Here is a 26,613-nt window from a genome sequence, read left to right on the forward strand (position 1 = left end):
ATGGAGCTAATACGAGTCTGGTTTTCTCTGCCCCGAGTGCACAGCTCCTTTTATGTGCAGTAAGAGTCCCGGTGGAGTTTGGGAGGGGTCACACAGCGGTACACAGGCTGACAGGTGCCCGCGCCAGTGTTTATTAGCAGCAGCTTAGGCTTAGCTCAGGCTGGACGACTTTTTTCCTTTCTTCATTCTTTCCTTGTTTACCCATTCTTATTCTGGGGTGAAACTTTCCAGTTTGGGCTCATGCCCTAGGGTGAATGTCGAAGGGAGATCTGAGCAATATCCAGCAAGCTGGGTTTGAGTCATCTGAACATGCCAAGCCTAGGTTACCTATGTTATTACATGCGGGGATTTTTCTGCTTTTAGAAGTCATTTGATGCATGAGAAGAGCTGGAAGTCAAACAGCTGAAGTCTAAAAACCATTTTCTTGGATAAACTGGCAGGAATTCAGGGGGAAATGTAAACAACTGGAGAAGACATATAAATCAGGTTGCAGGGATGCTACAAGGCAGCCAGGGGACATCCCGGCCACCTCTGGGCTGCAACATCCAGGGGATGGCATGGCCCGATGTGCTGCACATTTTGCAGATGCTCGCTTTGCAAGCTTGAGCTCACCGGGACGGCCACAGCTCCCTTTCCAGCTTTCTTTAACTGGTCAGGAGTGGTGGGCCGGGTCTGCCTCCACGCATCAGGACCATGCCCGCAACTTCTGTGAGAGCATCCTTGTGCATTCTGGAACCTCCCATATGTCCTGGCTGTGGGTCTCCCAGTGGATGGTCCGAATTTGCCCCAGGGTGAGCATCACGTGGGCTTGTGCCCATGCTGCTGTCTTAGCAATAACCAGAGGAATGAAGGCCAGCCAGACTAGTTACTCATTCTAGATAAGAGGCTCTTTTGTGCTGCAGAAATACCAACATCACGTGAAAATCTTTCTGCTGCCATGGTTACTAGCCACCGTCACCGCTGCTGGCGAGACAGGACTTGTAGCACTGACAGGGCTTCTGGTCCTCCCTTCTCCAGGGGAAACTCCAGCCATAAAGCCTACGCTCTGCCCCGGAATGCGAGAGAGATGTCGGCAAGGGCTGCCCAGCCTTCCCGGGGCGAGCGGCCACGGCTGGCGGGGTGATGCTCGGAGCCTGTGTCCGGTGGCTCTGCTCTGTCGCTGGGCGTTAGGCTCTGGGGTTTATCAATGCCTTACTAATAACCTGAAATGTTATTTAAAAAGTGAGAAAACGGTGCTGCAGCCTGGGCGGGCAGGGATCGGCTCTGCCCCCTTTCCTGTTTTTCTGGCATTTAGGAACAGCTTGACCTTTCGGCGCTCTCGCTTTTACACTAACGTGCTTCTCATTAAAGGGCTTTCCTGAACACTAATTAGGGAGGTTTTTCTTTTGTAAATTAGCCCGATACAATCTGTGTGTCTTGGCAGACCGCCTCTGGAGCAGGAACAGAGGTCTTTGCGTTTGATCGCTGTTTATTTTGCAAATCTCCCCGGTTTTCATGTTCCTGGCTGCCTTCTAGAAAGTGCTCCCAGGTGGAGATTAATGGGAAGGAAATGGGGCTTTCCAGCTAGCCTGCCTTGAGAAACAGGAGAGGTGTTGGTGCTGTGGGGCCTTCCAGTCGATGCAGGTTGATGTGGTGGTGTGGGCACACAGGAGCGCTTTCCTCTGAATTCCCTCCCATCCCATACTGGCATCCTCACGTGATACATGGTGGGGGAGTAGGTCTGCAAGGAAAGGCACTGCCTGAGCCAACTTTCTAACAGGTGATGGGGAAAAAAATAATATCCAATTAACACACTCATTCTGTGCAATTAAACCACTTCTTTTGACTACAGCAAATGCTCAGAGCAGCAGCCCCAAGCAGCCCAAAACCCATCTAAATCTGGTTGTCTGCAGAGGGAGGAAAGCCCACCTGTCTGCCAGTGCTACTAAATCGGTTGTGTCAGCAATTTTCTGAGGACCAATGGTGCTCAGGAGGGTATGGACCTTAATCGGCTCTCATTTTCTTAATGCACTGGCAGATGGGAGTGGAGAGGACATTGCTTTCTCCATCTCCAGTCACAGACGGGGCAGAGCCACCAGAGGTTTGCGCAGGCTGAGAAGTTCGTTGGCAAGGGCGACACTGGGGGTGTGGAGCCATCCTCTGCCTTTGCTTGCTGGGGAGACTGGCAGTGAGTGGAGTGTCCCTGGGGAGTCCTGCCACCCTGGCTCTGCATCAGCCGCTGAGACCTTACTGGCACCAGGCACTGTTACAGACCCTCTTTACAAAAACATTTTCTGGCCCTTAACAGGGGAAGAGGAGAACTGCGGGGGGGGGGGGGGGGGGGCTTCACTCGAGGATCAACAATTGGGGTGGAGTTGACAAAGCCCTTGACAAAAAGGGCTTGACTTTTCAGTGCCAGTGTGCCAGCCACATGGCACCATGCGTGGAAAAGCACAGTGAAGCCTTCCACCCCAGCCGGCCGCTGCCAGCATCTGCTACACCAGCACAGCCACTTGCACCCAGGGCCCTAGGGAGGCTGGCGGCAGAGGTCTGCTGTGCCCAGAGCCCGGCAGCCCCTCCTGGTCTGTGCTGCACCATGCACGCCCTGTGTGCTCTGGTGGGACTGTCGGTGCGGGGCTGGAGCAAGGCGAGCCGCAACAGGAGCGAGCTGCAGGCTGCGGAGAACATCCCTGCCCACGGTGAGGAGGGTGAGCACCACGGCCTCGGAGAGTATTGCTGCCAGCCGGTGGGTGCCCTGCAGAGACTGGCCCGTGGAGGAAGATGCTTCCAAGAAATTGGACCAAGGCTGGCCTGGACAGGCCCACAGGTGCGAGTGGTGGGGCGGTGGGGCGGTGGGTGAGCAGGGCAGAGTTTGAGTCAAAAGCAAAGGCTGGGGATGAAAATGCCTCTGGATTGATGTCGTTTTCATGAAATGTGCCCGGACGTTTGCACACAGGCTCTCTATTTCTTCTGCAGCTGTTTCCCAAGGAGTTAATTAGCAGCACTTTTTTTTCTGGTGGGCTGAAGATGAATATAGCTGAATAGAGACATCTGAGCCCTGGAGAGCCCCAGTGCCACTTCGGCTGGCATGCTGAGTGCCCCAACCATGCCTCAGTCCCACCTTGTGTACCATTTCTTTTTCCAGCTCACCCTTATTTTTTTCACTCAACACCTCTCTAGGATCCCCAAATAGACCTGAAAGCCCAGGAAGGTTTGCATGAAAAAAGTGGCAAGCTGGCAGTTATTCCATGTCAATCCGCATAAACCCTCCTCCCTCTTCCTCCTGCCTGTGCTGCCAGATTTTCCTTAATGTCTCCTTGTTTTTCCAGTTGTGAGTGATTGCTCAAGGAATCTCCTGGCAGAGAGGACTTGGGTTCACCCTCACATCCTGCTCATCTCTAAGGCATATGCATGGAAATAGGGGTGTGGGTCTGCTCCTCTTCATAAAGGCAAATTAAATCTGCTCACGCAGTGCCAGGCGCAGGCAGCAGAGCTGAAGTGTGTGGCTGTTTAATATTCATTGGGCATAGATGTAGAAGTTTTCTTTTCTAAAATAGCTTTGCACAGCGCTGTGCTGCTCTGTTTTCCCTAAACCTTAGTGGGAGGCTGGAATTTAACATTTCCTTTGATTGTCTCCCCAACTTCCACTGGCTTAGCTGAGAAGCAGAAGAGCCTCACTGGGTATAAAACCTGCTTTGAGGACAGACCCTGGCACTTCATTTGAAGTTTTCAATTCTGTAGTCTGCTGCAACAGAAAGATGCCTTTGAAGCACCAGCATGGGAACAAGAAATTTTGCTTCTGTTTTGAAACAGGATGAGTTTCTGTGGTAGTTGTGTATCTCTGTGTGTTAAGTTTTAAAGAGGAAAAAACATTTTCCTCTGAAAAATTTTGGCAGGTAGATTCATGGATCTCTTTGGCAATTCTTCCTGTTAATTGAGCGCAGTTTTCTTCACCATCTCAATTGCACATTAGAAGAAAAATGTGAGAATTTGGTCCCACTTAGTTCCACAATGATTAAATCATCATGAAATACCTTTCAGGAAGTTCAATTAGAAAGACCTCAGCCTTTTTCCTTGTTAAGTGGGAAGCTGTGATAGTATGGGGTGGGCTGGCATGCTCCAGCTCAGGGAAGATAACAGCAGGGAAGAGATCGCCCAGCAATGCATGGAGGCAGTGGGAGCATCCCTGCGGTGCCAGGGAAATGGGTGGCTTGCATGCAAACAGGGGCCTGGGCACAGCTGAGCCAGCACATCCCCAGGCTGCGGCCAAAGGGCTCTGCTGATGCCCACCCGGGAGCTGGCAGTCACCGCTGCCACCGGGCTCCGAGCTGCATCACCAGTGCAGACATAGGGACATCCGCTGCATACAACAGGTGTCAATAATGCATGGGAGGGTAATGTTTCTGTCCCGCTGGAGGACTTCTGGTGTCAGAGCTGCAGAGCGGTGGCAGTACAGCATCCTGCACATCATGGCCCTGAGACTTCACAGACAAGTGGAGTGGCTGGACCGTGCCTGCTGAACATCCCTAGGGCACATTCAAATGTGTGGGTGACACGGAGTGCACAGAGAGCAGGGCTGTGGCCCTGCCGGGCTGGACTCACAGTGGGATTCTGCAGACAGCTCGATATCGAGCAGTCAAAGCTGGTTAGCAGGGGGGCTGTTTAATTTCATAGAAGAATATCTGACCTTGTTTGCATATTCTTCTCTTTGTCGGGTGCAGCTTTTGCATTGTAGCCGGGATGCAGCTGAGCCCATCTCATGTCTCACCTGCCATCACAGTATTTTCCTTTACATGGATGCATTTACTTTATGACCACAGGAGTATTGCCCTGTAGAGGCTCTTACTGATTTACCTGTGCCCATTTTACATGCCTGTGGATATTATTAGCAAGCCCTGCATTCCTCCATCGGCCACTCCCCACCCCAGCACAGCACGGCCACTTACATCAGCCCCAAAACTCTTTTCCCTAAATTATTCAGCATTACTGCCTCGGCTTCATTTCTTCTCCAAAGCCAAGTATACATTGGAGGGCACTAAAATTAAATGATTTTGCTGAGAACTGAACGTATTTTTTAAAGGAGATGGCTCCCATCGCTTTTGCCTGTGCAGAAGAAAGCCTAACCCTATCTTTGCACACCCTGTCACCAGTGTCACCCAGTCAGGGTAAGGGGCTTGGCGGATTCACGGGGGCTTGGCCTCAAGGATAAAATGAGAGGCAGAAGTAGCAAAACTCTGAAAAAATCCCAGTAACCCACTTGCAGCTTCTGTCTTCATACATTTTTTTGTTTAAAAAAGAATTGCAGAAAGCACCCGAGGTCCTGAGCATAAGGTCGCAAGGATGCCCTGTAAGTGCTGGCCAGAGGACCACCAGTGGGCTCCTGCTAGACCAGGAACTCCAGGAGTTCCTGCTCAGGATGCAGCGACCTTTTCAGCACAGCCTGAAATTTGATTTGCTGGATAAAATGTCCTGGATGGAATGCACTTGGTATCAAGCTGTCCCCTCGCTGGGTCCGCTCAAACCGGCAGGGCGATCCCCCAGCAGATGGGGCAGTTTCAGCCTTGGCCGGGCCACCTCGTACTTACTCTTAGCCTTGTTTCTAAGAAGTGCTTTATAAGCAGGAGCTCATACTGGTTAATGCCATGAAACATTAATGACTTAGCAGGTGAGCTGCAGTCCTCCAGCAGAGCAGCTCACAGCTCCCCAGCAGCTGACGTGGTGCAGGATGAGCCTGGCGGTGCTTCGCTTATGGGAAGCACCAGCATTAAAGCCAAACGCCCGCGGTACCTGAAGCCAGCTGCAGAACATGACAAAGGCAAAAGGTAGGTGAAGGGGAGACACGGAGGCTGAGGTTTTGGTTGGTGGCTCTGCAATGCGGTCTGAAGTAAGAGATTCAGAGGGGTGGAAGAGCCGCCTGTCTGATGGCTGCTACGCCTTGCAGGCACTCCCCTGACTGAGCACAGCGTACAGTTTTTCTCAGCCTGAGCACAGCAGGTTGAAAAAGATGTTGTTTTTGTCATTTGCTTGATAGAAAGGAGATTTGCATGGGGGAGACGCAGGCAGAGCCGAGCCGCAGCGTGCAGCAGCTCCCAGCCGGCCCAGCTGGCTCCTCGGCTCCGCACCAGCTCCCTGCTGCCCTGGGCTGTTCCCTGCCACCCCAGCAGCCCCAACCTGGCCTAACCGGCTCGCGGGGCTTGGCCAGGGGGGCTGAGCCAAGCAGCTGCCGAGCCCCCCGCCACCCTCCGAAGTTGCTGCTGCGGCCAGCAGCATCCCAAGGTGTTGGATTTAGGCAGCAATCCTTGCAACGTCCCTCCCCATCTCCAGCTCTCCACCCATCTCAACGCAACCCTATCTGAAGGATCAGAGCCTCCAGGCTGAATTAATTCAGTTGGTGAACTTTAAAATGAGTATTAAATTTCTCAGGAGCATGCTAAGACTTAATTAAAACTCCTATCTTTGCACAAAACGGCGATGTAGGAATGCAGGGGGGGTTGTTCCTGCTTTGGTAAGCACTTCATGTCAGCTTGGCAAACCGTGCCTCAGCAATGCTGAGAAATCCCCTCACCTCCTCGAGGAGGAGCAAAATTAGAGTAATGAGCTGGGTTGTAATTAATTGTGCTCTGGGGACACATTCTCATGATGTCTGGTGCTTCCAATGGGGGGGAGCATCCCCACACACAAGAGTGTTCAGGTATGCTCCTGCCTGCGTCCCTGGCCTAGGTTACTGGGTTGCTTGAAGGAAGGTGAGTGACAGTTAAACTTTTGGTGGGATTTGGGACATTTTTTAACTGTCTTATAGATGTAGGTTAAATATTTGCTCAGGGCAGAACAAATGCCTAACGCAAAAGGCCCTGCTCAGCGATGTGTTTTAATTGCTGGAGCTTCCCTTCAATCCAAGTAAAAGGCAAATTAACCTCTCTTTTTAACAAAAAAGTCTGGGCTAAAAGCAAAGAGCTAAAAATGTGCCGGGGTCACCGTCCCTTGGCAGCGTGCCCCACGGCGGGCCAGTGCCACTGGTGCTGTTCGTGGAGGGCAGTGTCTGAACACTGATGGTCGTCGATATATCGAGCCTTCCCGCTACCTGCCGGGTGCTCGCAGGACCTGCGAGCTGTGGCAGTGAGACCTGCCAGTTGCTGCCTTTTCACTGTCTGCCTGCAAAGTGGCGTTTCTAAAAATACCTCCAGCGATGTCGTCAGATAGTGCTTGCTCAGGTCTCAGAGACGTGACATCTGAGAAAAGGACTGGAGCATCACTGGGGGAGCAGGCTGAGATTATCCCAGCCGGCGCAGATGAATCCCTCCAGAGAGGGGCAGGCGAGCAGGGCACCCGCTGCCTGCACAGGCTCCCATGCTGCCCCCGGCCCACCCGGCAGCAAGCAGGCATCCCCTGGGGTTTTTTACGGCACAAATATCGTTGTGGCCAAGGGAAAAGAAGCTGGTACTTGGCCACCAGCATGGATCCAACCCTAAATAACCCCACTTCCAAATCCCTGGGGATCCTGTCCCTGGTGTGCTGGGGCTGGTGGAAAACTATGCCATCCTTGCCGAAGATCAGCCCTGCAGCTCAGAGGGGTGGGGTTTTTAATACTATTTGAATATGACTGTTGGCACAGACCACTTTCTGCATCTCAGATTTTGTTCCATGCTTATTCATTAAGTTATTTTTCTAAACAGGGGAATTCACACATATGCCTAGTTAATTTAGACGTATTTGATGTAATTGATACAACTTACATGCATTGCATAATAGCAATGCCATTAAAAACTTGAAGCATTCAAAAGGCAGGAAATTACTTACCAGTTAAAGTCATTTACATAAACATTTATATTACCCTTACAGCTCATAAATGAAGTCAGTGATGATATGGCATTACAGTTGCTATCAGAAAGTAGAAAGTAGCTTTATGTGTGTCAATATTATCACCAAACCAGATGAAGGAGCTGCACAGTTAATAGGGTATTTATGCAAATCAGCACAACTGCTCAGGGGCTCTAGGGGTACATATATGTACTATATCCGTGGGTCTGTAGGCACCCCCGCCCCATCCATCCAAGCCAAGGTCTCTGCACTGGGAACATCAATAAAGCTCAGCTGAGGTGCAGGGGAGGCGCCGCTTTGCAGAGCCTGGGAGGTTTGCGCTGGGTGTATTTCTGCTGCGCTGGCTGCGGGGGGGGAAGGCAGCCGCAGCACAGAGGTGGAGGCAGCTGCCAGGCCAGTACGGCCTTGCTCAGGGCCTGGCTGTGCCAGGGGTGTGGGGGTATGGAGGTGACACTTCCCAGACCCCTTTCCCTGGGGTGAGTGGCTGGAGCAGCTTGTGTGTCATGTGGGGGTGTGTGTCTGTGGGTGGGTGTCTGTCCATCCATCTGTCCATGTCCCGGTGCCTTTCCATCACCCCCATCCATGGAGCTGGCTGGTGGCAGGGGATGGGGCAGTCTGTCCTGGGCAGGTCTGAGGCTACCCAAGAGGGAGATGCCAGGATGGAAGGACAAGGCCAAATCCTGCTCCAAACCTGGCCAGGAGTGAGCGAAAGGCTGCGACTGAGTGTGACAGGGTGGGAGGTTGAGGAGCCCTTGCCTGAAGGGCACACAGCCCGCTGGTGGGCACAGCCTTCCCCTTCCCAGCCCCGCAGGGCCGGCACCAAACCCGTGTCCCCCCGAACCCAGGCAGGACCTGCACACCCCACGGGTCAGCCCCACAGCAGGCGTGCAGACGTGAGCCATAGGCACGGGGCACCCGCCACCGCGGAAGCCAAGTGAAGTTTTGTTGTGGGAAATATCCGGTACTGCCAGTTAATTACCATGAGCAAGTCATGAGTAACTTGTGTCACCCAAACCAGCCATTAACATAATGATTGTACGTGCAATACAGACAGGTAGATACAAATCACACCCTAAAAATGTGTATAAATTATATTTAAAGTAGAATTTTTTATTGCCTTTCTGACACCAGGGCCTTTGGAGAGGTCTCGGGGCACGTTGTGCTGTTTTCTTCACGCCTGTGGGTTAGAAACAGGTTGTTTTCCCGGTGAAATCGGTGTCCCTGGGCCCCGGCGAGCCTGGGTGCTGGCTGGCAACTGTGCCAGTGGATGCACCGGTGTTTGGGAGCGGTGGGGACGCGGCGGGAGGCGAGGGCACGGTTTGTCACCTCCGGTCCTTAGCGTGTGGGTCACCAGCACTATGATCACCTTCTTGGTGGTGCAGGTGGCTCTGTCCCTATTGTCCCCCAGGGAAGAATGAGCTGAGCCGGGGTTTGGTGTCGGAGGAGAGGGGCGGGAGCACCCCAATGAGCTGTGTGCCAGGAGGGGTGCGTGGGCAGGATGGGGGGTACACCGGGGCTCCCCGGAGAGCACCTGGGTTGGGCTGAAAAAGGCCGGGGACACACCAGGGGTACCAGGGACACACCGGGAGCCCCCCGGGGCTCTGTCAAGGGGTGCTCGGGGAGGACCGGGGGACCCGAGGGTCGGGGAAGGGCCGAGGGGCCGCCGGGGGCACAGGGGGCTCCCCCCAGCTCCCCAGGGCTCCGGCGACAGGGGCTGGGGACGCGCCGGGGGCTCCCCCGGGCCCGAACGGGCCGTGCGCCCCGCAACCCCCCGCCCGCCGGAACCGGCACCGCCCGGGGCAGGGCGGGGGGGCAGCCCCGCCTCCGCCGCCCGTCGGGGGGTTCCGAGAGTTTCCATAGCAACGGGAGCGGGGCGGAGCTCGGCGTTTCCGTTACCGAAGTGCCCAGGAGGGCGGGGACGGGGCTGGCGCCGGCTGTCCCTCCGCTGCCGCCGTCCCGAGCCCGGTGAGTGGCCCCGGGGAGCCGGCACCAGCACCGCCGGGAGGGGGGCGAGCCGCGCCGCGCCGGGCCGGGGCTCCCTTTGTCTGTAGGGGGCTGGGGGCGCCCGGCACGGAGCACCTGGGGCGGCGGCGAGAGCACGGCTCCCCGTTAGCCTGCAGTGGGCGGCGCCGCTGGGGTGGCACCGGCACCGGCGGGGCGCGGGGCGGGGCGTTGCTGGGCCTCTGCGTACCGACCGGCGCTGGCACCGGGGGGCGCGGGCGGGGCGGGACTGCGCCTCCTGCGCACCGGCACCGGCACCGCCCCGCTGCGGCTCCCGCCCGCGCCACCGCGGCTGCCGGCTGGGAGAACAAGGGACCCCCGCGGCGGGCGGGGCGGCACCGGGGCTCCGCACCCCCGTACCCCGCCCAGACACCCCCGGCGCGGCGGCGGGCGAGGGGCTGCGGCCCGGGCCCGGGGCTGCCCGCCGTCCGGGAGTTCGGCAATAAATAACCCCCGCTCGCGGTCAGGAGGAGCCTGGAAGGGCTTCAGGAATGAGTGAATTAATTGCAGTTTATGTCACATCCGCCGGGAGCACGGGGGAACCCGCGGCCCCGGGAGCGGGACTGGGGCAACTTTCCGCGGGATTCGGGAGCCGGGGCGGCCGGGGCTGCGGCGGGGGGTCGGGGCCGGGGGGCGGCCGGGCTGAGAGGCCTTTCCTTGCCCTTGTACGCAGGGGTGTCACCGCGCCCGGGACCCCTGTGCCATGATCACATCCCGCACGCCCTGGGACCTGGGATCCGAGCCCGCCGCGGGAGCCGCCTGGGAGGCGGCGGCCCCGGCCCCGGACGGTGAGTACGGCGCGGCGGCTCGTCCTGCCCTGGGGCTCAGCCGGCGCTCCCGCCCCGTGCCCGCCCGGGAAGGAGAGGCCGGGAACAGGCCAGCCCGCATTTTTCACATTTCTTTCCGGATGAACCTTGGGATTTGAGAAGCAGAGCCTCGGAAGCGGGCTGGAAGCGGTAGACAGCCAGGGGGTGCGCGGAGAGGGCAGACTCCATCGCCCTCCTGGCCCTTCCGAGCGAGAACCTTGGGGACAGAGGGTAAAGTTTAATATGTAGGAAAGCAAACGGGGCGATAGGCATGGCAGGGAAGACACAGAGCCCTCGCTTCTCTGCTTCTCCCCAGCCTCGGCTCCTTGTCTCTCCCCAGCGCAGCGGCACCGCGGGTGAGTTCAGCGGGGGCTTCTCCCTGCCGCGGGCGGGGGGTGGCTGCGCGCACCAGCCTGCAGCCCCTTGTCGGGGAACAGCCCTTCCCCCCTCCCTGCCAGGTTTTGGCAAAGGGGGAGGCTGACACCCCCCCCCTTACTTGGGCTTTTTTTGCTGTTGGCTTCAGCGTCCGCCATCCCTATGGGCTGGCAGCAGCTTATCCAGGCGCTGCTGCTTCCCTGGCTTTTGGGCCAGCCCAGTGGAGTGCTGGGGGCACCAAAGCCCCCCGAAAACGGGGTTTCCCAGGGCTTCCTCTGCCCGTGCCAGGGTAGGGGAACTCGTCGCCTTTTATCCGGGCATTCACCACTGCATTGGAAACGCTCAATTTTCATGGCTCGCAAAATGTTATGGCTAATTATAGGCTGAGGAGAAGTCCAGAGCAATGGACTGACTTCGTCAGGGCACATCTACCTCCAGATGCTGCTTCACAGCCTTTGGCCCAGGTGCCTGCGGATGATTTTAGGGGAAAAAAACCCCTGCATTAGTGGGGTTTGAGTTGTGGCTTGTTGGTTTTTTCCTTGCCTGCCAGAGAAGCCATTTGGCTGCCCATGATGGTGGCAGCACTTGTAGCAGACAGGTGGGGAGGGGACACAGGGCCCCCAAGCAGTTCCCATTGGGATGTAGCCCTCGACGGCCACTTTGCCCATAGCAGAGGAGGACACAGCCACAGGAAAAAGCTCCTCGAGATGCTGTTTTCCTTCTGAGCCGCACAGGAACTGCTGCCCTGTCTGCTTTCAGGTTTGCTGCATGACAAGTAAAGGAAATATTTGGGGGCAGCAGAGGGAGGTGACACTGGCAGGGTCTGTCTGTCTGGTTTCGGTGATGCAAGCAGACTTCGGCAGCTTTTCCGAGATAGGATCGCAGGAAGTGGAGCAGTGTGGTGAGGGGCAGGGGTGGGATGTCCCCAGTGGGGGGACGGATCTGGTCCTGCAGACTGCAGACGGATGCTACACCCTAAATTCTCATTACTAGTTGTTGGCAACTAGTCTCCACCCCCTGAAGGGCTAATTTTTCTAATTAACATAATTAACATTTTTAATAAAACTTATGCACTGTCTCCACTGTGCCAGTGCAGTGGTGGCAGCAGGGAGGAGGAGGTGAGTTTGCTGATGGAGGCCGAAGGCTGTGTCCGTCCTGGGGTCTCAGGTTGATCCAGTGACACTTTTTGCTCCGTCTCAGGCTGTGGGCAGGACACGCTTGTCACCGGGAGCAGAGTGGATGCCTCTCCCCAGGTTCCTCTGCTGTCTGCACTGGTTAACCATAAAATCCTCAGTGTGAGGTGGCCGAACACTGCAAACCCCTACAGGCTCTGCCAGCCTTTCCAGGTGAGGAGTGCTGGGCCAGCCGTGGCTCGGGTGGGGAGGGTGCTTTTGGGGTGGTGGGAAGGCTGCCCTGCACCCTGCTGGGCCATCCTTGGTCCCTCCCATCACTGCAGCCAGTTTCCATCTCGATCTGGCACTGCATGCCTCAGAGCTGCTGCCCGGGCAGGGAGGGAAGAGTATCCCCAGGAAGTCAGAAGGCATCAAAAAATGCCAGGGAACAGCCTGGAATAACATTTTGTGTGTCACTTCTGGGTCACGTAGGCAGGAGAGTTCAAGGCAGAAGGGGGATAAGAAAATGCTGTGCTGTGAGATAGTGTTTGCCCATGGGATGGCTAGTAGGAAGGCTACTGTGGCCAGGGACAGTGTTGGGACACCTGGTGTACTGGTGTTGCTGCCGCCAGTTCATTCTGGGCTTCAGGCAAATTGCCCTTCCTTAAAAAGAAGGAAAACACCTTCTTATCTCACACCAGCTTTGATGAATTCCCTCTGGCAAAACCCTCCGGAGTCTTAAATGTAGATGCACTGCAGACACACAGCTGCTCCAGGAGGATGCTGCTGCCACCTCCTTCCAAATTACTCTCAGAAATATTTGGCATGTGCCGGGTATTCACCCCTCTACTGGGGTGAGACGGGTTTCCCCAGCATCAGTGGCCTGCGGGGTGAGGCCATGGGCTTTGAGATAAGACACAGATAAGAAAAGGCACTTCTGAGTGGGGCAGGGAGCGATTCTGCGAGCTTGGCCGGTTGGCAGCTTGGCTTTCTAAAAGCATCCATGCTGTAGTGCTTTTATAAATGGGGATAAATGCCCCACCCTCCCCCCTCGATTTCCCACCCTCTGCAAGCAAGTGATAGATATGACAGGTAAAGAAATTCGGGACCTTCTCTGTATTCCTTTGCCTCCTTCTAGATTCTTTTCTGGTTGTTTTGGAGCTATGCTCCATCCCACAGAGCATGGCATTACTTGAGTGTTCAATATCACATTCAATCCTGCCTGGAAGACAGGGTCCATTTTGTGGTTTTTTTTTTTTTTAAATGCCATAAAAAGAAAAATAGGTAATATTCAGTATAACTGTGTGACCATGCTGAGGGAAGGAGTTGTTCATGGAGAGAACTAAAAGCAACATAGTGAGTTCATCGTGGCAGCTTCCCAAACCTGAAATCCCTCGGAGGGAGAGTTTCTCCAGGTCCCGCTGTGCTGTCCTCTGCAACCTCCTCCCTGCTTGCTCCTCCCGGCCAGCCCGCTGAAACGCTGGCTGCCGACACCGTGACCATCACAATGTGCATGGTTGCTGCATCTCAGCTCTCCATCCTGTTTCTTCTCACGGACACAGGTCCTGCGGGAGAGCGGGGGCAGGCGGTGGGAGGAGAGCGGGCGCCAGGCCCTGGTACCAGCCACGGAGGAGCCGCCAGCAGCCCCCTGTGAGCTGGCAGCTGCCACGCCGGTGCAGGCAGCCTCTGCCATGAACCTGGAGAAAGCAGGTAAGGGGGAAACTGGGATATGGCAGCAGGATGGGATGGGCACCCGCTACCTGCCAGTGGGTACTGGGGGGACCTCTCCTCTTTCAGGGTGAACATAGACATGCGGCTGCGCTCACCACGGGGGGATCGGGTCTCGGTAGAAAACAAACACCAGCCAGCTGTCGGGTGACACCAGGCAACTGATAATTTATTTAACTGGGTGAACAGAGCAGGTGAGCGCTAGGAAACCCACTGCTCTTTCCTCCCTTCTAAGGAAAACGTAATGTTTGTGGAAATGCTCGCAGTGTGCATGGCTGCACCAGGGCGGGTGAATCCCTGTAGTTCCCCGTCTTTCTCCATTGGGACTGAATTGTGCAGGCTTGTCAGGGCGCATTTCGGGATCTGCTCCTGGCGTGGTCCCTGGCTGCATGCCCGAGCATCTGCCAGTAGGGATGCAAGAAGAAGGACATGTGTGGCAATGGCAATGGGGCAGACCTGTGGAAAGGGATTGCTTTACAAATGGGTTTCAAAGCATTTTGGAAGCCAGGAGGGTCAGCATGCCGTGCCTGCTGCGCTCAGACCCATGTTGCCACCAGCATGCGTCTGTCTGGCATAGATGTAATGCATGTCGTGCCAGCATCTCTTCTCCCCAAGGATGCCCTTGCAGGAGAAAGGTGTTGGAGCAAGGAGGAGCATGTTATTTGTGCAGGATCACCCCTGCCTGGCAGTGTGACTGGCAGCCAGTGTTGTGGCTTTGAACTTGGCTTTGCCTTCAGTCCCAGGCCAGGATTAGCGTGGATGATGTGTGCAGATAGGTGATGCGTCCACAGGAGTCCTGGGGCCTCCTGTAATCTTGTCTTATCCCTGCATGCTCCCCAAGGGGCAAGAGCTGGCATTCCTGATAACTTAAGAAGTTTTGGGGTCGGTTTTGTTTGGCGTGGGTTTAAAGAGAACTTCACAGTCTCCTGCCTGAGCTTTTGTCGTGGAAAGGAAGAAAAGCTGGCACCCGTTATGCTCTTTCAGGGTGTCCAGCCCAAGACACGTGGACAGAATCCAGTGATCACTTCTGCAGGTGTCGCTGGTTAAGTCCCAGGGCATGCAGTCGACAGCAGAGCTATGGTTTGGTCCCAGAGTTGCATTTTTTACCCATTCTGCTGGCTTTTAAACTCCCTTTAAAGGTAGAAGGTCTGATTCACAGACACAAAAAGTCTTGTTTCTTGTATTCAGGATGTTTCCCATAAGGCGGGCAGCACCTGCCCGCAGGCAGTGAAGCAATTCCCAGCATCGCCTTCTGCCTTTAAAACCTCAGGTTTCTGGTGGCAGCAGATGAAATCCATGGCAGGCAGGGAAGGGCGCCAGGCAGCCGGGATCCTGGCCACCAGCTTGCCCGCCACAGTGCCTCATCCCCACATTGGGAATGAGTCAGGCCAGCTCATTTCTTCTTGGGAACTACCAAATCACGTAGGGATTCATTTGGTAGGCTCTGATGTACGGCCAGGTTGGCTTCTGTCAGCACCGGTGGCTCTATTAACATGCAGAAAACAATGTTTAATATAATACTAGGAAGGTTAGGAAGCCAAATGCACAAGGATTAGGCAATACAGCCATTCAGGGTACCTGTATATTTTTAATTTGGCTTCCATTATATTTGTGTGTAATAACGCAGTCTTTAATAACACGATCACATACTGGTTTTCCACCGGCACCTGCTCATTCAGAAAAAAGGATGCCGGGATGAATCAGAGCGCCGTGGTGAAGGCAGTTGTTATCTGAGTGAGGCAGCAGCATCTCAGCGTGTGATGGGGCTGGGTCACAGCACGGTGCGTGGGCAGGCACTCTGTGTTATGGCCTGGGATGCTCTGCTGGCATTGGCAGGTCCCTTTGGCTCCCCCCCCCCCCCCGGCCAAATCCGGCAAGACCCCACCCGTTAGCCTGACTGACCTTGGTCGTGGTCAGCACCGTGGCACTTGGGATGCATCTCCTGACATGTCACTGCTCTCCACGGGACTTCTGTGAGTCAGACTTCCCGCAGCCCCATCTCCGCCACAGCCCCTGGGGACTCTTCCTGTAGCTGGCATCCTGTTCCCTGGCGAGGTGGCCAGATCCTGACTGGCTCAGTCTTTGCTCCCACTGCAGGAGGGAGGCTCTGTGGTGGAAAACGTGCCAGCCTGCCAGCAGCCCGGCCCTTCCCAATGATCCAGAAGGTGATGGCCTCCATGGCACATCTGCAGGAGGAGAAGCTGCAGCTGCAGGAGGAGCTGCTGCGGCTGCAGGAGAAGCTCACTGCCCGGGAGAGCGACGAGCTATCCCGCTCTCTCCAGCTGCAAGGCCAGGTATGGTGGGGACGGGGGGGCACACTGGGGTCTCCAGCTTCAGGCTATGGCTTGGCCAAAGTGCCATGGCTTGCAGTTAGTGAGGGCCATGCTTGAAAGGAGCATAGGACCTCCATCATGGAGCATCTTCTTGGCTCAGGTGCGTCGGTATGATCTGGGAGCCGGGCGCTCCTGAGCGCTGCGGCTGTCCTACTGGCTGAGGCTGCATCTCCCTCGGGGTGCTCGCAGCCCTCTGACTGACGTTCTAACGCTGGCAAGGGCGCGTGGCTCCTTGGACGTGATGTGGCTGGAAGGGCTTTGGGCATCGGGGTTGCAGCCCTGCAGCAATTGTCCATCCTCCCAGCACAGGACCGCCACTGCAGGATAAGCTTGTTAGACCAACCCAGCGGATTAATTTTAGTGGCTTTTGAGAGTCAGCAGGAGGTAGAAAGTTGAACATGAAGGCACAGAGTTGTCTGCCAAAGGGGAGAGTGTTTTGGCTGCTGTGACCAGAACCCCCCCTCCCCAGAAACTATCTACTGTGCTGGTGTGGCCACATTCTCAGTGTGAGGACCTGGGTCGTCCCAGGGAGATTGAAATTCTGGCTGCTTATAAAGGCATTTGCATGTGGCTGTTGTGGAAGCTGTTACAGTCAGGTTCTGCTTGTTCCACGGGTGTCAAAAAGGCGGACGTAATTGTCCTGCGTTTGGTTGGCATACTCTGCATGACACAAGCGTGAGCGCCAGCAGGATCCAGCCCTGCGCTGGCCAGTTCGGCAGCAAGTGCAGCCGACGCCAGCCAGAGGGAAGCGCTGACCCGAACCCCCAAAGCTCGGGGATGGCTGGGCCACGGCTTGAGCCAGATCCGGCTGCCAAGGAGTCCCTGTCGCCTCCAGAGATCCGGATGCAGCTGGAGATGCCAGAGCAGGTAGGGGATGGAGGTGCATCAGCATTTTCAGGTGCCACTGGCACGGGGAGCGCTGGGCAGGCTCCGGCGTGCACGTTTGCTGGCTGGGGTGGCGGATTCCCTGCAACGAGCCACGGCTCTGTCTTCTCGGTCCCTCCCCTCTTTTAAAAAATACTTGGAAAAAATACCTTAATCATGTACCTTCCTGAACGGGATTTTTCCACTTCAGCGCGAGGCTGGTGTGCTCAGCCCCCCAGCCGTAGCAGAGGAGACTTGCTGTGGAGGGAGGGAGGCAGGTTCTGACACCGGCAGGTACCAGTCGCTCGCCGCAGCTCGTAGCCACAAGCACGCCGAGCTGGCCCGCAGAGCCCCGGCCGTGCCCTGCCGAGCGCCCGGGCTGCACAGTGGGTGCTGCACAGTGGGTGCTGCCCACCGCACTGCCATCTCTGCAAGGGCATGGCTTAATGACTTATTAATTACAGCACTGTGTCAGCACATCTGCATTTGTTATTAATCAGCAGTTCCTAAATTATCATCCACGGAGGCCCAGGTGCTTAGAAAAAGCTGGTTATTGGGATGGGGCAATAGCCTGCTGCATCCCAGCAAGAGGCTTGGCGCTGGGGCAGCTTTCTGGTGCGGGGAAACCAGGAGCCAGGCTGGGATCTGGGGGATGAGGGTGAAGCACATGGCCAGGTCTGGCTTTCCCTGGGGTGAGTTTTAGGGAGGTGGTGGTGCTCACGCAGCGGCTGTAGGGTTTGGGGCACAGGGCCAAGGGATAGAGCAGCCAGGCAAACCATGTAAAAACAGCCCAGGAGACTGCTGGCTTTGCCAGTCACTCACTGCTGCATTCGTTTGAATAGCTGCATATTTTCCAGGGAGACTTGCTAGCCCCTGCACAAAAATTTGAGGATTTCTGAAATTCACCTGGCTTTGGACAAGGGCAACCTAGTCCCCGTGGGATGGGCAGGTGCCCAAATAGGGGTGGCTGGGGAGCATCCTCCTGTTGGACTCAGACATGCAGTCTACTCGAAGGGCTCCTGCTCCCTCTTTCTCCCAAGATGACTTTCCTAGAAAGAAAAATAAAGAAGGTGAAGTGAAGCTGTGTTGCAAGGGCAGGACAAGGCACTTCTGGTTCTTTAAACAAAATTACAGATGGGTTTGGGTTTTTTCCTTCTCCAAATACAATGCTTTTTTTTTCTTTTTTTTTTTTAATAATGATCTCTGCTAATGCTCAACATGGACAAATTATACCCATGGTCGAACAAGGTCGAAGCAAGGCTTTCATTAGTGCTCGTTTTAATCAGCTCATGTGAATCAGGCGCTCAGAGCAAGGTGGAAAATTAAGGCATAACAAAGGCGTGAGCCAGACTGGATGTTGGTGGCCTGGGTGGCACCGTGGGGTCTCCTCCAAAAGCTGCCGAGATGCCGCCTCGTTAACCTTGCCTGTGTTGACAGGTTGAAAGTCTGAAGGCGAAGCTCCTGGAGCAGGCGCAGGAGATCAGCCGGCTGCGCTCAGAGCTGGTGAGCTGCTGCTGGGCTTGGGCTGAGCCAGCCCTGCCCGGGGGGACGCTGGGGCTGAGGGGCCGTCAGGAGGGAGGGGGCTCACAGGGGGGGCACCCTCGGGTGCTGCAGCCTGGGGCGGCCCTGCTGCTGTGGACAGGGGCCAGCAGGCAGAAGCTTGTTGATGCAGCAGGCTGGGGGGTCCCCGGTGTGGCAGGCAGGGGCTCCCTGTAAGGTGGGCTGGGGACTCGCTGGGGTGCAGCAGGCCGGGGGGCCCTGGGGTGCCTCGGGCTTCCACCCCCTGCCATGGCAGGGCGGCACGGATGCGGAGAAGCATCGTGACCTGCTGGCGGCTGAGAACGAGCGCTTGCGGCAGGACATGAAAGCGTGCGAGGGGGAGCTGCGGGAGCTGCGGCGGCAGCAGCAGGCACCATGCCGGGATTGTGCCCATCTCCAGGTGAGTCGCTGGTGGTGGCGGCGGCGGCGGCAGCAGGGTAGCAGGCACCCATGGGTGACATCTCCTTGACTTTGCTGTTTGGGGGCCAGGAGAACGCTGAGCTGCAGGAGCGTTTGTCCCAGCTGCAGCGGGAGGCAGAGGAGACGCGGGCCAAGCTGGCGGAGCTGGATCTGGAGGTGCAGCAGAAGACGAACCGCTTGGCCGAGGTGGAGCTGCGGCTCAAGGACTCCCTGGCTGAGAGAGCTGAGGAGGAGGAACGGCTCAGCCGGCGGCTGCGGGACAGCCAGGAGACCATCGCCAGCCTCAGGTCCCAGCCCCAGCAGATAAAGGTGAGCATCATGGGGCTTTCTATCTCTTCTGGCTGGGCAAGGGGAGCTGGGCTGGGTGCCTAGCAGTGCCCAGTGCACGTCCTGCAAGTGCTACCCATCCCTCTGCTCTGAGCACTTCGGCACAGCACTGTGATTTTGTAAATTGTCCCCCCTCGGGCAGCACCAGCTCTGTCCTGGGCCCCTTGGGTGCTGCTTCCCCAGTATACTCCATCTCCGGGTGGTTTTCCTCCCAGTACATCATCAAGACAGTGGAGGTGGAGTCAGCCAAAGCAAAGCAAGCCCTGTGTGAGAGCCAGTCCCGAAACCAGTACCTGCAGGAGCAGGTGGGGATGCAGAGGCAAGTGCTGAAGGAGATGGAGCAGCAGCTGCAGAGTTCCCAAAAGATGGTGGCTCAGCTCCGAGCTCAGGTCCGAGCACAACAGGTGTAAATCAGAAATTGCCCTGCCTGGCTGCATCACGGTTCCTGCCTGCATGGTGCTCACCGTGTGGTGCAGTGCGGCAGCCGGTGGTCACTGACTTGGAGTTTACACCGCCCTTGTGCCTCTCCCAGATCGTGATGTATGAGGCTGAGCTGGAGCAAGCCCACGGGCAGATGCTGGAGGAGATGCAGGCAATGGAGGAGGAGAAGAACCGTGCCATCGAAGAGGCATTTTCCCGTGCCCAAGTGGAGATGAAGGCAGTGCACGAAAACCTGGCAGGTGAGGAGAGTGCAGGGGCCTCACAGGGTCACCTGGCTGGTACTGGGGTGTTGTGCCACCTGCATCTCACCCTGCCTCGTGCCTGCAGGCGTCCGGACCAACCTACTGACGCTGCAGCCAGCGCTGCGCACCCTCACCCATGACTACAACAGCCTGAAGCGTCAGGTCCGCGACTTCCCCCTGCTCCTTCAGGAGACCCTGCGGAACGCCAGGGCTGAGGTTAGCTCCCCTGTGACCACCACCCCGGCTCCCCGCCATGGAGGGTGGAGGTGCTGGGGGGGTCACTGAGCCGTTGGTCTCCATCCCCCACAAGATTGGCCAGGCCATCGAGGAGGTGCACAGCACCAACCGGGAGCTGCTGCGCAAGTACCGTCGGGAGCTGCAGCTCCGCAAGAAGTGTCACAACGAGCTGGTGCGGCTGAAAGGTGTGCGGCAGGGGCAGCGGGTCCTGTCGTGGGAGTGTGGGAGGGGGGGCAAAAGGGACAGGGGAGCATCGCCCCACTGCACCCCAGCACCATGGCTTTGGGTGCTCCGTGTCCCTGTAAGATGGTTGGGCTGGTGGTGGAATGCTTTGGTCAGCAGTGGGCTGCAGCATTCAGCCCACCCGGCATTTGATGGTGACCGGGGGCAGCAGCAGGATGCGCTGGGGCTGACACCATCTCTGCACCCCCCTGCCCCAAGGAAACATCCGTGTTTTTGGGCGAGTCCGCCCCATCATGAAGGAGGATGGCGAGGGTCCAGAGGCGGCCAACGCGGTGACCTTTGATGCTGATGATGATGCTGTCCTGCATCTCCTGCACAAGGGGAAGCAGGTGTCCTTTGAGCTGGATAAGGTCTTCCCCCCACAAGCATCCCAGGAGGAGGTGGGTGCTGCCATCCACACTGTTGGCGTGAGGGGGGACGCAGCCACCTTCTCTGAAACAATCTGGTCCCTCCCAGGTGTTTCAGGAGGTTCAAGCCCTGGTCACCTCCTGCATCGATGGCTACAATGTCTGCATCTTTGCCTATGGGCAGACGGGGGCAGGGAAAACCTACACAATGGAGGTGATTTTGCCTTTCCTTCCCTCTTTTTCCTCAGCTTCCCATCCCACGGTGCCCAGTCTTGGCATCCTCCCCTAACCAGGCTGGGGGCCAGCTCGGCCCCAGTGTGCGCCAGTGATGCTCACTGCTGCTGCCCAGGGGCTTATGCAGCTCTCCCCCCAAAGCTTTGCTCCTGCTCAGAAAAAAATGCAGGAGGGTGTTCTCCTCCCATTTCTCACCTCAATCCATCAGGGAACGGCAGCAAACCCAGGAATCAACCAGCGGGCCCTGCAGCTCCTGTTCTCCGAGGTACGGGGCAAGGCGGCCGACTGGGACTATGCCATCAGTGTCAGCGCTGCCGAGATTTACAATGAGGCACTCAGGTATTGGGCGGGGGGGAAGCTTCCTGCTGGGGTGAGCAGAGCTGCTGGGCTGCTGGCATCAGTGGGCATCACCCCACACTGTTCTCCCCATCCCACCAGCCCTGCCTTGCCCACACAGCTTGCTCCCAGGCCACTGGGTACTGGATTTGGTGATGCAAGGGTTTATTTTGAAGGTTTTTTTGGTGCACACCACCATTTCAAAGCACTCTTCCTCAAGCTCCATTACTTATGCAGACTCCCAGCCCTGCCATCACTCCTGCTCCCCCAGCTCTGATGCAGCGGCTGGGGCATCTTCCTCTCCACCGCAACTGCCCCTGCCCCACCGAGACATTATATTTAGAAATTACTAACTGGGAGCTGGGAGCATGTTTTCCTCCCCTGCCCAGCCACGGGCAGGAGGGGCCAGGAGGAGGCTGGGAGTGCATCCATGTGGATAACGGGGACCAGGAACGGCAATAAAGAACAGGGATGAGATCATGGGCGCTGGGCTGGGTGGGAGCAGGCACCTGGGAAGCCAGTGAACCCGGGTCTACAAATACACTACGCAGCATCCCCAGGAGGAGATGGCTGCACTGGCAGTGCTGGCACGCAGCCCTGAGCTGCGGCAAGGGTGCCATGCATGTCACCCCCATGGGGCAGGGATGGTAATGGGTACTCCTCTTCCCACCTCTTCCCAGGGACCTGCTGGGAAAGGAGCCGCAGGAGAAGCTGGAGATCAAGCTGTGCCCCGATGGCAGTGGGCAGCTCTACGTGCCCGGGCTGACCGAGTTCAGGGTGCAGAGCGTGGAGGACATCAACAAGGTGCAGGGAGATGGGGGCAGCGGGAGCAGGAGGGTGGTGAGGATGAACTGGGGGGTGTGTGTGCCTCTGCTGCATGACCCCCGGATTCAGGAATGTCTGAAGCATTGGGGAGCGATAGAGACCAAAATAGGTCTCTGGGTGCGATGTGACGGTCACTGTCCCCTGGGGTGGGCCATAGGGGGTTAAAAATAAAAACGTGGGCCCCAGGCAGCTCCCGGGGGGGGGGTGGGGGGGGTGGGGGGGCATTAGCAGGATGCTGGCTGTCACCACAGTGCCCTGCTTGTCACCCTCTGCCTTCAGCGTGTCTCCCTGGCTGAGACCTGACTGCAGTCATCGCCCCAATGGACCAGGCACTTTGTGCAGGGCTGTTGCTCGAGTTACATCCCTGAGCATTGCTGGGTCGCGGGGGGTTTGTGGTGGGTTTTGGGCAGGCTGGCCTCACCCCCCACCTCCCTGGGTTTCCCCAGGTCTTCGAGTTTGGCCACGTTAATCGGGCAACGGAGTGCACCAACCTGAACGAGCACAGCTCCCGCTCCCACGCCCTGCTCATCATCACCGTCCGTGGCCTCGACCGCAGCACAGGGCTCCGTACCACAGGTGAGTGCCATGCAGCAAGCCCCTCACCGGGGTGTCTGGGCCACGGCCTGCCCAGGGGTGTGCGGGGCTGGGCGCTGATGCCAGCTGGGGGGGTTTGGCTGTGTGCCCCTAGGGAAGCTGAACCTGGTGGACCTGGCGGGGTCTGAGCGGGTTGGGCGGTCGGGCGCAGAAGGCAGCCGGCTCCGTGAGGCACAGCACATCAACAAGTCCCTCTCGGCCTTGGGTGACGTCATTTACGCCCTGCGCTCCCGGCAGGGCCACGTGCCCTTCCGCAACTCCAAGCTGACCTACCTGCTGCAGGACTCACTCAGCGGTGACAGCAAGACTCTGATGATGGTGCAGGTAGAGGCTGGGCACCTGGGGCCTGCTGGCATCCCTGTGTCTGGTCAGCATGGTTTTTGGAATGGGTTTGGTCCCTGCAGGAGGGATGCTGGAGGAAGGAGCTGGGCTGGGACCAGGGGACTGGGCTTGCCCATGGGGACACCCCTCCGGTCTGTAACCATGGTGCCAGGGGCAGCTCTGTCACTATCTCTTCACCCTCAGACAAGGCTGAGGGGGTGTGTGTGTGAACTTGGAGGTCCACAGTGCTGCCCTCCCTGCCTGCACATGGATACCATCCCTATGGGCATGTTGGCATCTCCCCATCCCCTCTCTTGCTGAGAGGAATTTAGGCTCTGGCAGTTCCTCCATTCCTGGCCTGTGCCTCTCCCCTTGCCCCAGCTGCCTGCACCCACACCGAGCCCCCCGGGGGTGCCTGAGCCCCTGCCACCTGCTGCAGCTTTTCCCAGCTGTCCCTTGTGCTGGGGCAGTTGGTGACAGAGGATCTGGCTGGCTGAGACGCTGGCCCAGGCACGGGTGAAGAGGGCTATCCTGGGAGCGGCAGGTTAATAATAGCATCTCGCCGGTCCAGCACGGGAGCGTTGGCGGGGGCAGGGGAGCGCTGGGGGCATGCAGGCGGGCGGCAGGGTGACGTTCTGCCCGTTCCTGCCTAACTGCAGGTCTCCCCTGCTGAGAAGAACACCAGTGAGACGCTATGCTCCCTGAAGTTTGCCGAGAGGGTTCGCTCCGTGGAGCTGGGTCCTGTCTCCCGCAAGGCTGAGCTGGCCTCCTGGCCCAGCCAGGAACAGCTGGAGGTAACTGGGGGGGCAGAGGAAGGGCACCAGTGGCCCCTTCACCTCAGGGGCTCCCCTATTTTGCCCCGCATGTGAGCCCCAGGGCAGTTTGCTGTTGGGTGTTCCCCTGGAGCCACCTCCACTGGGGACCATCCCCTGGTGGGACACTGGCTGTCCCCAGGCAGCAGCCCCTGGCCAATGCTGCCACCTTGGCTCTTCCAGACCCTGTCTGGCAGCAGCCCCAGCGTACCCTAGAGCAGATTTGGATGCTGCTACCCAGGCGGGCACATTCTGCCTGCAAGCCTATTCCCTGTGCCTTCCCCAGGGGACTGGCATGGGCTGACCCTGGGGCCATGCCCCATCTCCTCCCAGGGTGACTCACCAGGGACTGCAGCAGCCCCTGGCCGGGGCCACGCATCCCCCAGCCCGGGGCAGCTCTCTGGCCGCGCCGCCTCCATCCGCAGGAAGCTCCAGACCTCAGGTGGGTGGTGGGACACCATGGCCCTGCTCCGCAACCCAGGCACCCAGCCAGGGTCCCTCCAGAGGAGGAGGCTCACACTGCCAGCCTGTCCCAGCCACGTGCAGGGTGGGGGAAAACAAAAGAAGATTTGTAATCATCCCATTAACCGGTTAACTCATTAACTAATTAGCCATTGGGAGCCTGGTTAGCACTCTGGTACTTAGCCACTGCCAGTGGCTTGGGGGTGGGGGAGTGATAGCAGCAGTGCCCCTGGGCTGAAGCTCTTTCCCCTTCGATTTCAGCCTGAATTAGGGGCAGCCACGGCTGCCAGGTGAGTGCCTGCGGCCGGGAGCCGGTGGAGGGCTCTGCTTTGGCCCCGCTTCCCGGGCAGGGGTGGGGTGCTGGGCTGTGCCGCTCACGGGGATGCTCCTGGGGACGCTTGCAGTACCAGCTTAGTGCAGCACCTGCTGAAATGCCATTGGGTGGGGCTGGGGCAGCGGTGGCTCTGCCCCCTGCCTGGCGTGACCCACATGTGTCTCCCCCCCAGGGAAGCTGAGGCCGGTCCCCGTGTGACAAGTGCCAGCCCTGGCATCAAACCCACTGCAGGACCCAGCCCCTCACAGTGCTATGGAGAGCTGGCTGCTGGAAGATGTGAAGGCTTCGGTGCCGTTCCCTCATACACCAGGACCCCAAACCAGAGGGTGACAGCACTACCTGGACTGTATGGATGTATGGATGGACATCATGAGCAGCACGAGGCCAGGGTCTCCCAGCAGCTGGCCATGCATCTCAGAGTGGGGGAGAGTGGTGCTGGGCAGGGATCTGCCCCCTCAGACACTCAGCTCTGTGACTTTTTAGCTTTGCCGGACAGATGTTTTTAGCCAGAGTGGGGAGCTGCTGGGTGCTCCCTCTGTCTCTCCAGCTTTGTTTTTACAGGAGTAGAGGTATCTGGCTGCAGGGGGTGCTTAGAGCCAGGTGAGCCCCGGGACATGTCTCTGCTACCCTGGCCACAGCTTCCCCCCAGACTATGTCCAGGCAGCTGCCCACTGTCTTTCAGAGCAGCACTTCCTCTATTTTAAGCCAGAAAAAAAAAATCCCAGCAGCTCCTTTCCCGGTAGGTTTGTCAAGCCCTGTTGTTGCATGAAGGCAGCCTGGTGCCCTGCATGAGCCGAGCCGCCACTCACCGTGTCGCCAGGGCCCTGCACCAGCCGCTCTGACACGGAGCTGCCCGCGTTACGTGGCACTGGGGTGGATTTAGCGGTCTTGAATGAAGCTATTGTGAAGTTATTTACCAGTTGTCTTGTCAAGAGAGATCACAGTGTGATCAAGATGAAAGTGTTTGAAATATTTATACCCTGTTTACATGGTCTGGGAATGGAAAACGAGTGGAAAACAAACAAACAAACAAACAAACGCAAACCTCCAGCCCAAAAGCCTGTTGGCTTTTGGGAGAGCAGCTGGCAGGGGTATGGGAGAAGATGGCACTGCTCCTTGGACCTCTGAGCACCCGCCTGTGGGGACACCACCTGCTGCTGCAGATAACTGACTGGATGCACTGATGGCTCTTTCCCACCACAGCCCTCTCCTCTCGCTCTTCCACAGCGTATTCTATGAAAAAAAAAGAAAAGGGGGGGGGGGAAATAAATTTAGCCTTTTGTAAGATTAGATGTTTCTATGTATTTTAATAATTAAAAACAAAAAATCCTGTTTTGTAACAAAACTTATTTTAAATAAACTGTTAAAGCCAGTCCTGCACTGCTGTTATTTCCCTGCAGCAGGTTTAAGCCCACTCGGGGTGGATGCTCCCTCCCTCCCACTTGCACAGCATCTTCCCCAGAGCTGGAAAAGCCCGTTAAGTCCCTGCTCTTGCAGCTGGTCCTCTTGTAGCACAGCTCCTCACACTGCAGCTGCTGGGCTCCCTGAAATTGCAGGAGATAGAGCTGTTGAACAGCAAGCACTGCAGCATCTTGCTCCATCTTGTGCTTCTCCCAGCTCTTCTCACACCTCAGTCGGGTTCAGGCACAGGATTATTCCTGGAGAGCTCCTGGGCGAGGCAGCAAGCAGCCGCTGTGCAGGCAGGACCTGCACCATGAGTTTCCTGGTGCTCGAAGGAGGCAGCATCTTCAGCCTGGGTTCTGCTGTGCTGCAATGGCATATTGCCAGGGCACCTCGCTGCAGGAGCCACCTCCTCCAGAGCCATGGAGCAGAGGCAGGATGCTCCCCTTTGTTCCTAAAACCTGACTGTATTTGGATGAAGT

The 26,613-nt window shown here is 57.3% G+C and overlaps 1 protein-coding gene across 6 annotated transcripts; it reads left to right on the plus strand.

Moving 5' to 3' along the window:
• Window positions 1-2,029: 2,029 nt before the first annotated feature.
• KIFC3 (kinesin family member C3) lies at window positions 2,030-26,102 on the plus strand. Of its 6 annotated transcripts, none has more exons than XM_055819073.1 (21): window positions 2,030-2,806; window positions 10,472-10,586; window positions 12,180-12,325; window positions 13,654-13,801; window positions 15,899-16,113; window positions 18,454-18,519; window positions 18,812-18,955; window positions 19,045-19,284; window positions 19,518-19,691; window positions 19,835-19,982; window positions 20,071-20,201; window positions 20,296-20,407; window positions 20,664-20,845; window positions 20,922-21,026; window positions 21,255-21,385; window positions 22,063-22,186; window positions 22,654-22,783; window positions 22,896-23,125; window positions 23,782-23,916; window positions 24,268-24,376; window positions 24,903-26,102. In XM_055819073.1, the coding sequence occupies exons 1-21, from the start codon at window positions 2,411-2,413 to the stop codon at window positions 24,926-24,928; spliced, it is 3,207 nt and encodes a 1,068-aa protein (XP_055675048.1). In that variant the 5' UTR covers window positions 2,030-2,410; the 3' UTR covers window positions 24,929-26,102. The 6 variants fall into 6 exon arrangements, with proteins under 6 accessions (XP_055675048.1, XP_027638139.2, XP_055675049.1 ...); XM_027782338.2 differs by having other exon boundaries at window positions 15,917-16,113; XM_055819074.1 differs by lacking the exon at window positions 2,030-2,806 and adding an exon at window positions 5,645-5,801.
• Window positions 26,103-26,613: the final 511 nt, after the last annotated feature.

This window comes from Falco peregrinus, chromosome 14 (genome assembly GCF_023634155.1).
Source record: "Falco peregrinus isolate bFalPer1 chromosome 14, bFalPer1.pri, whole genome shotgun sequence".
In the NCBI taxonomy this organism is placed as follows: domain Eukaryota; kingdom Metazoa; phylum Chordata; class Aves; order Falconiformes; family Falconidae; genus Falco; species Falco peregrinus.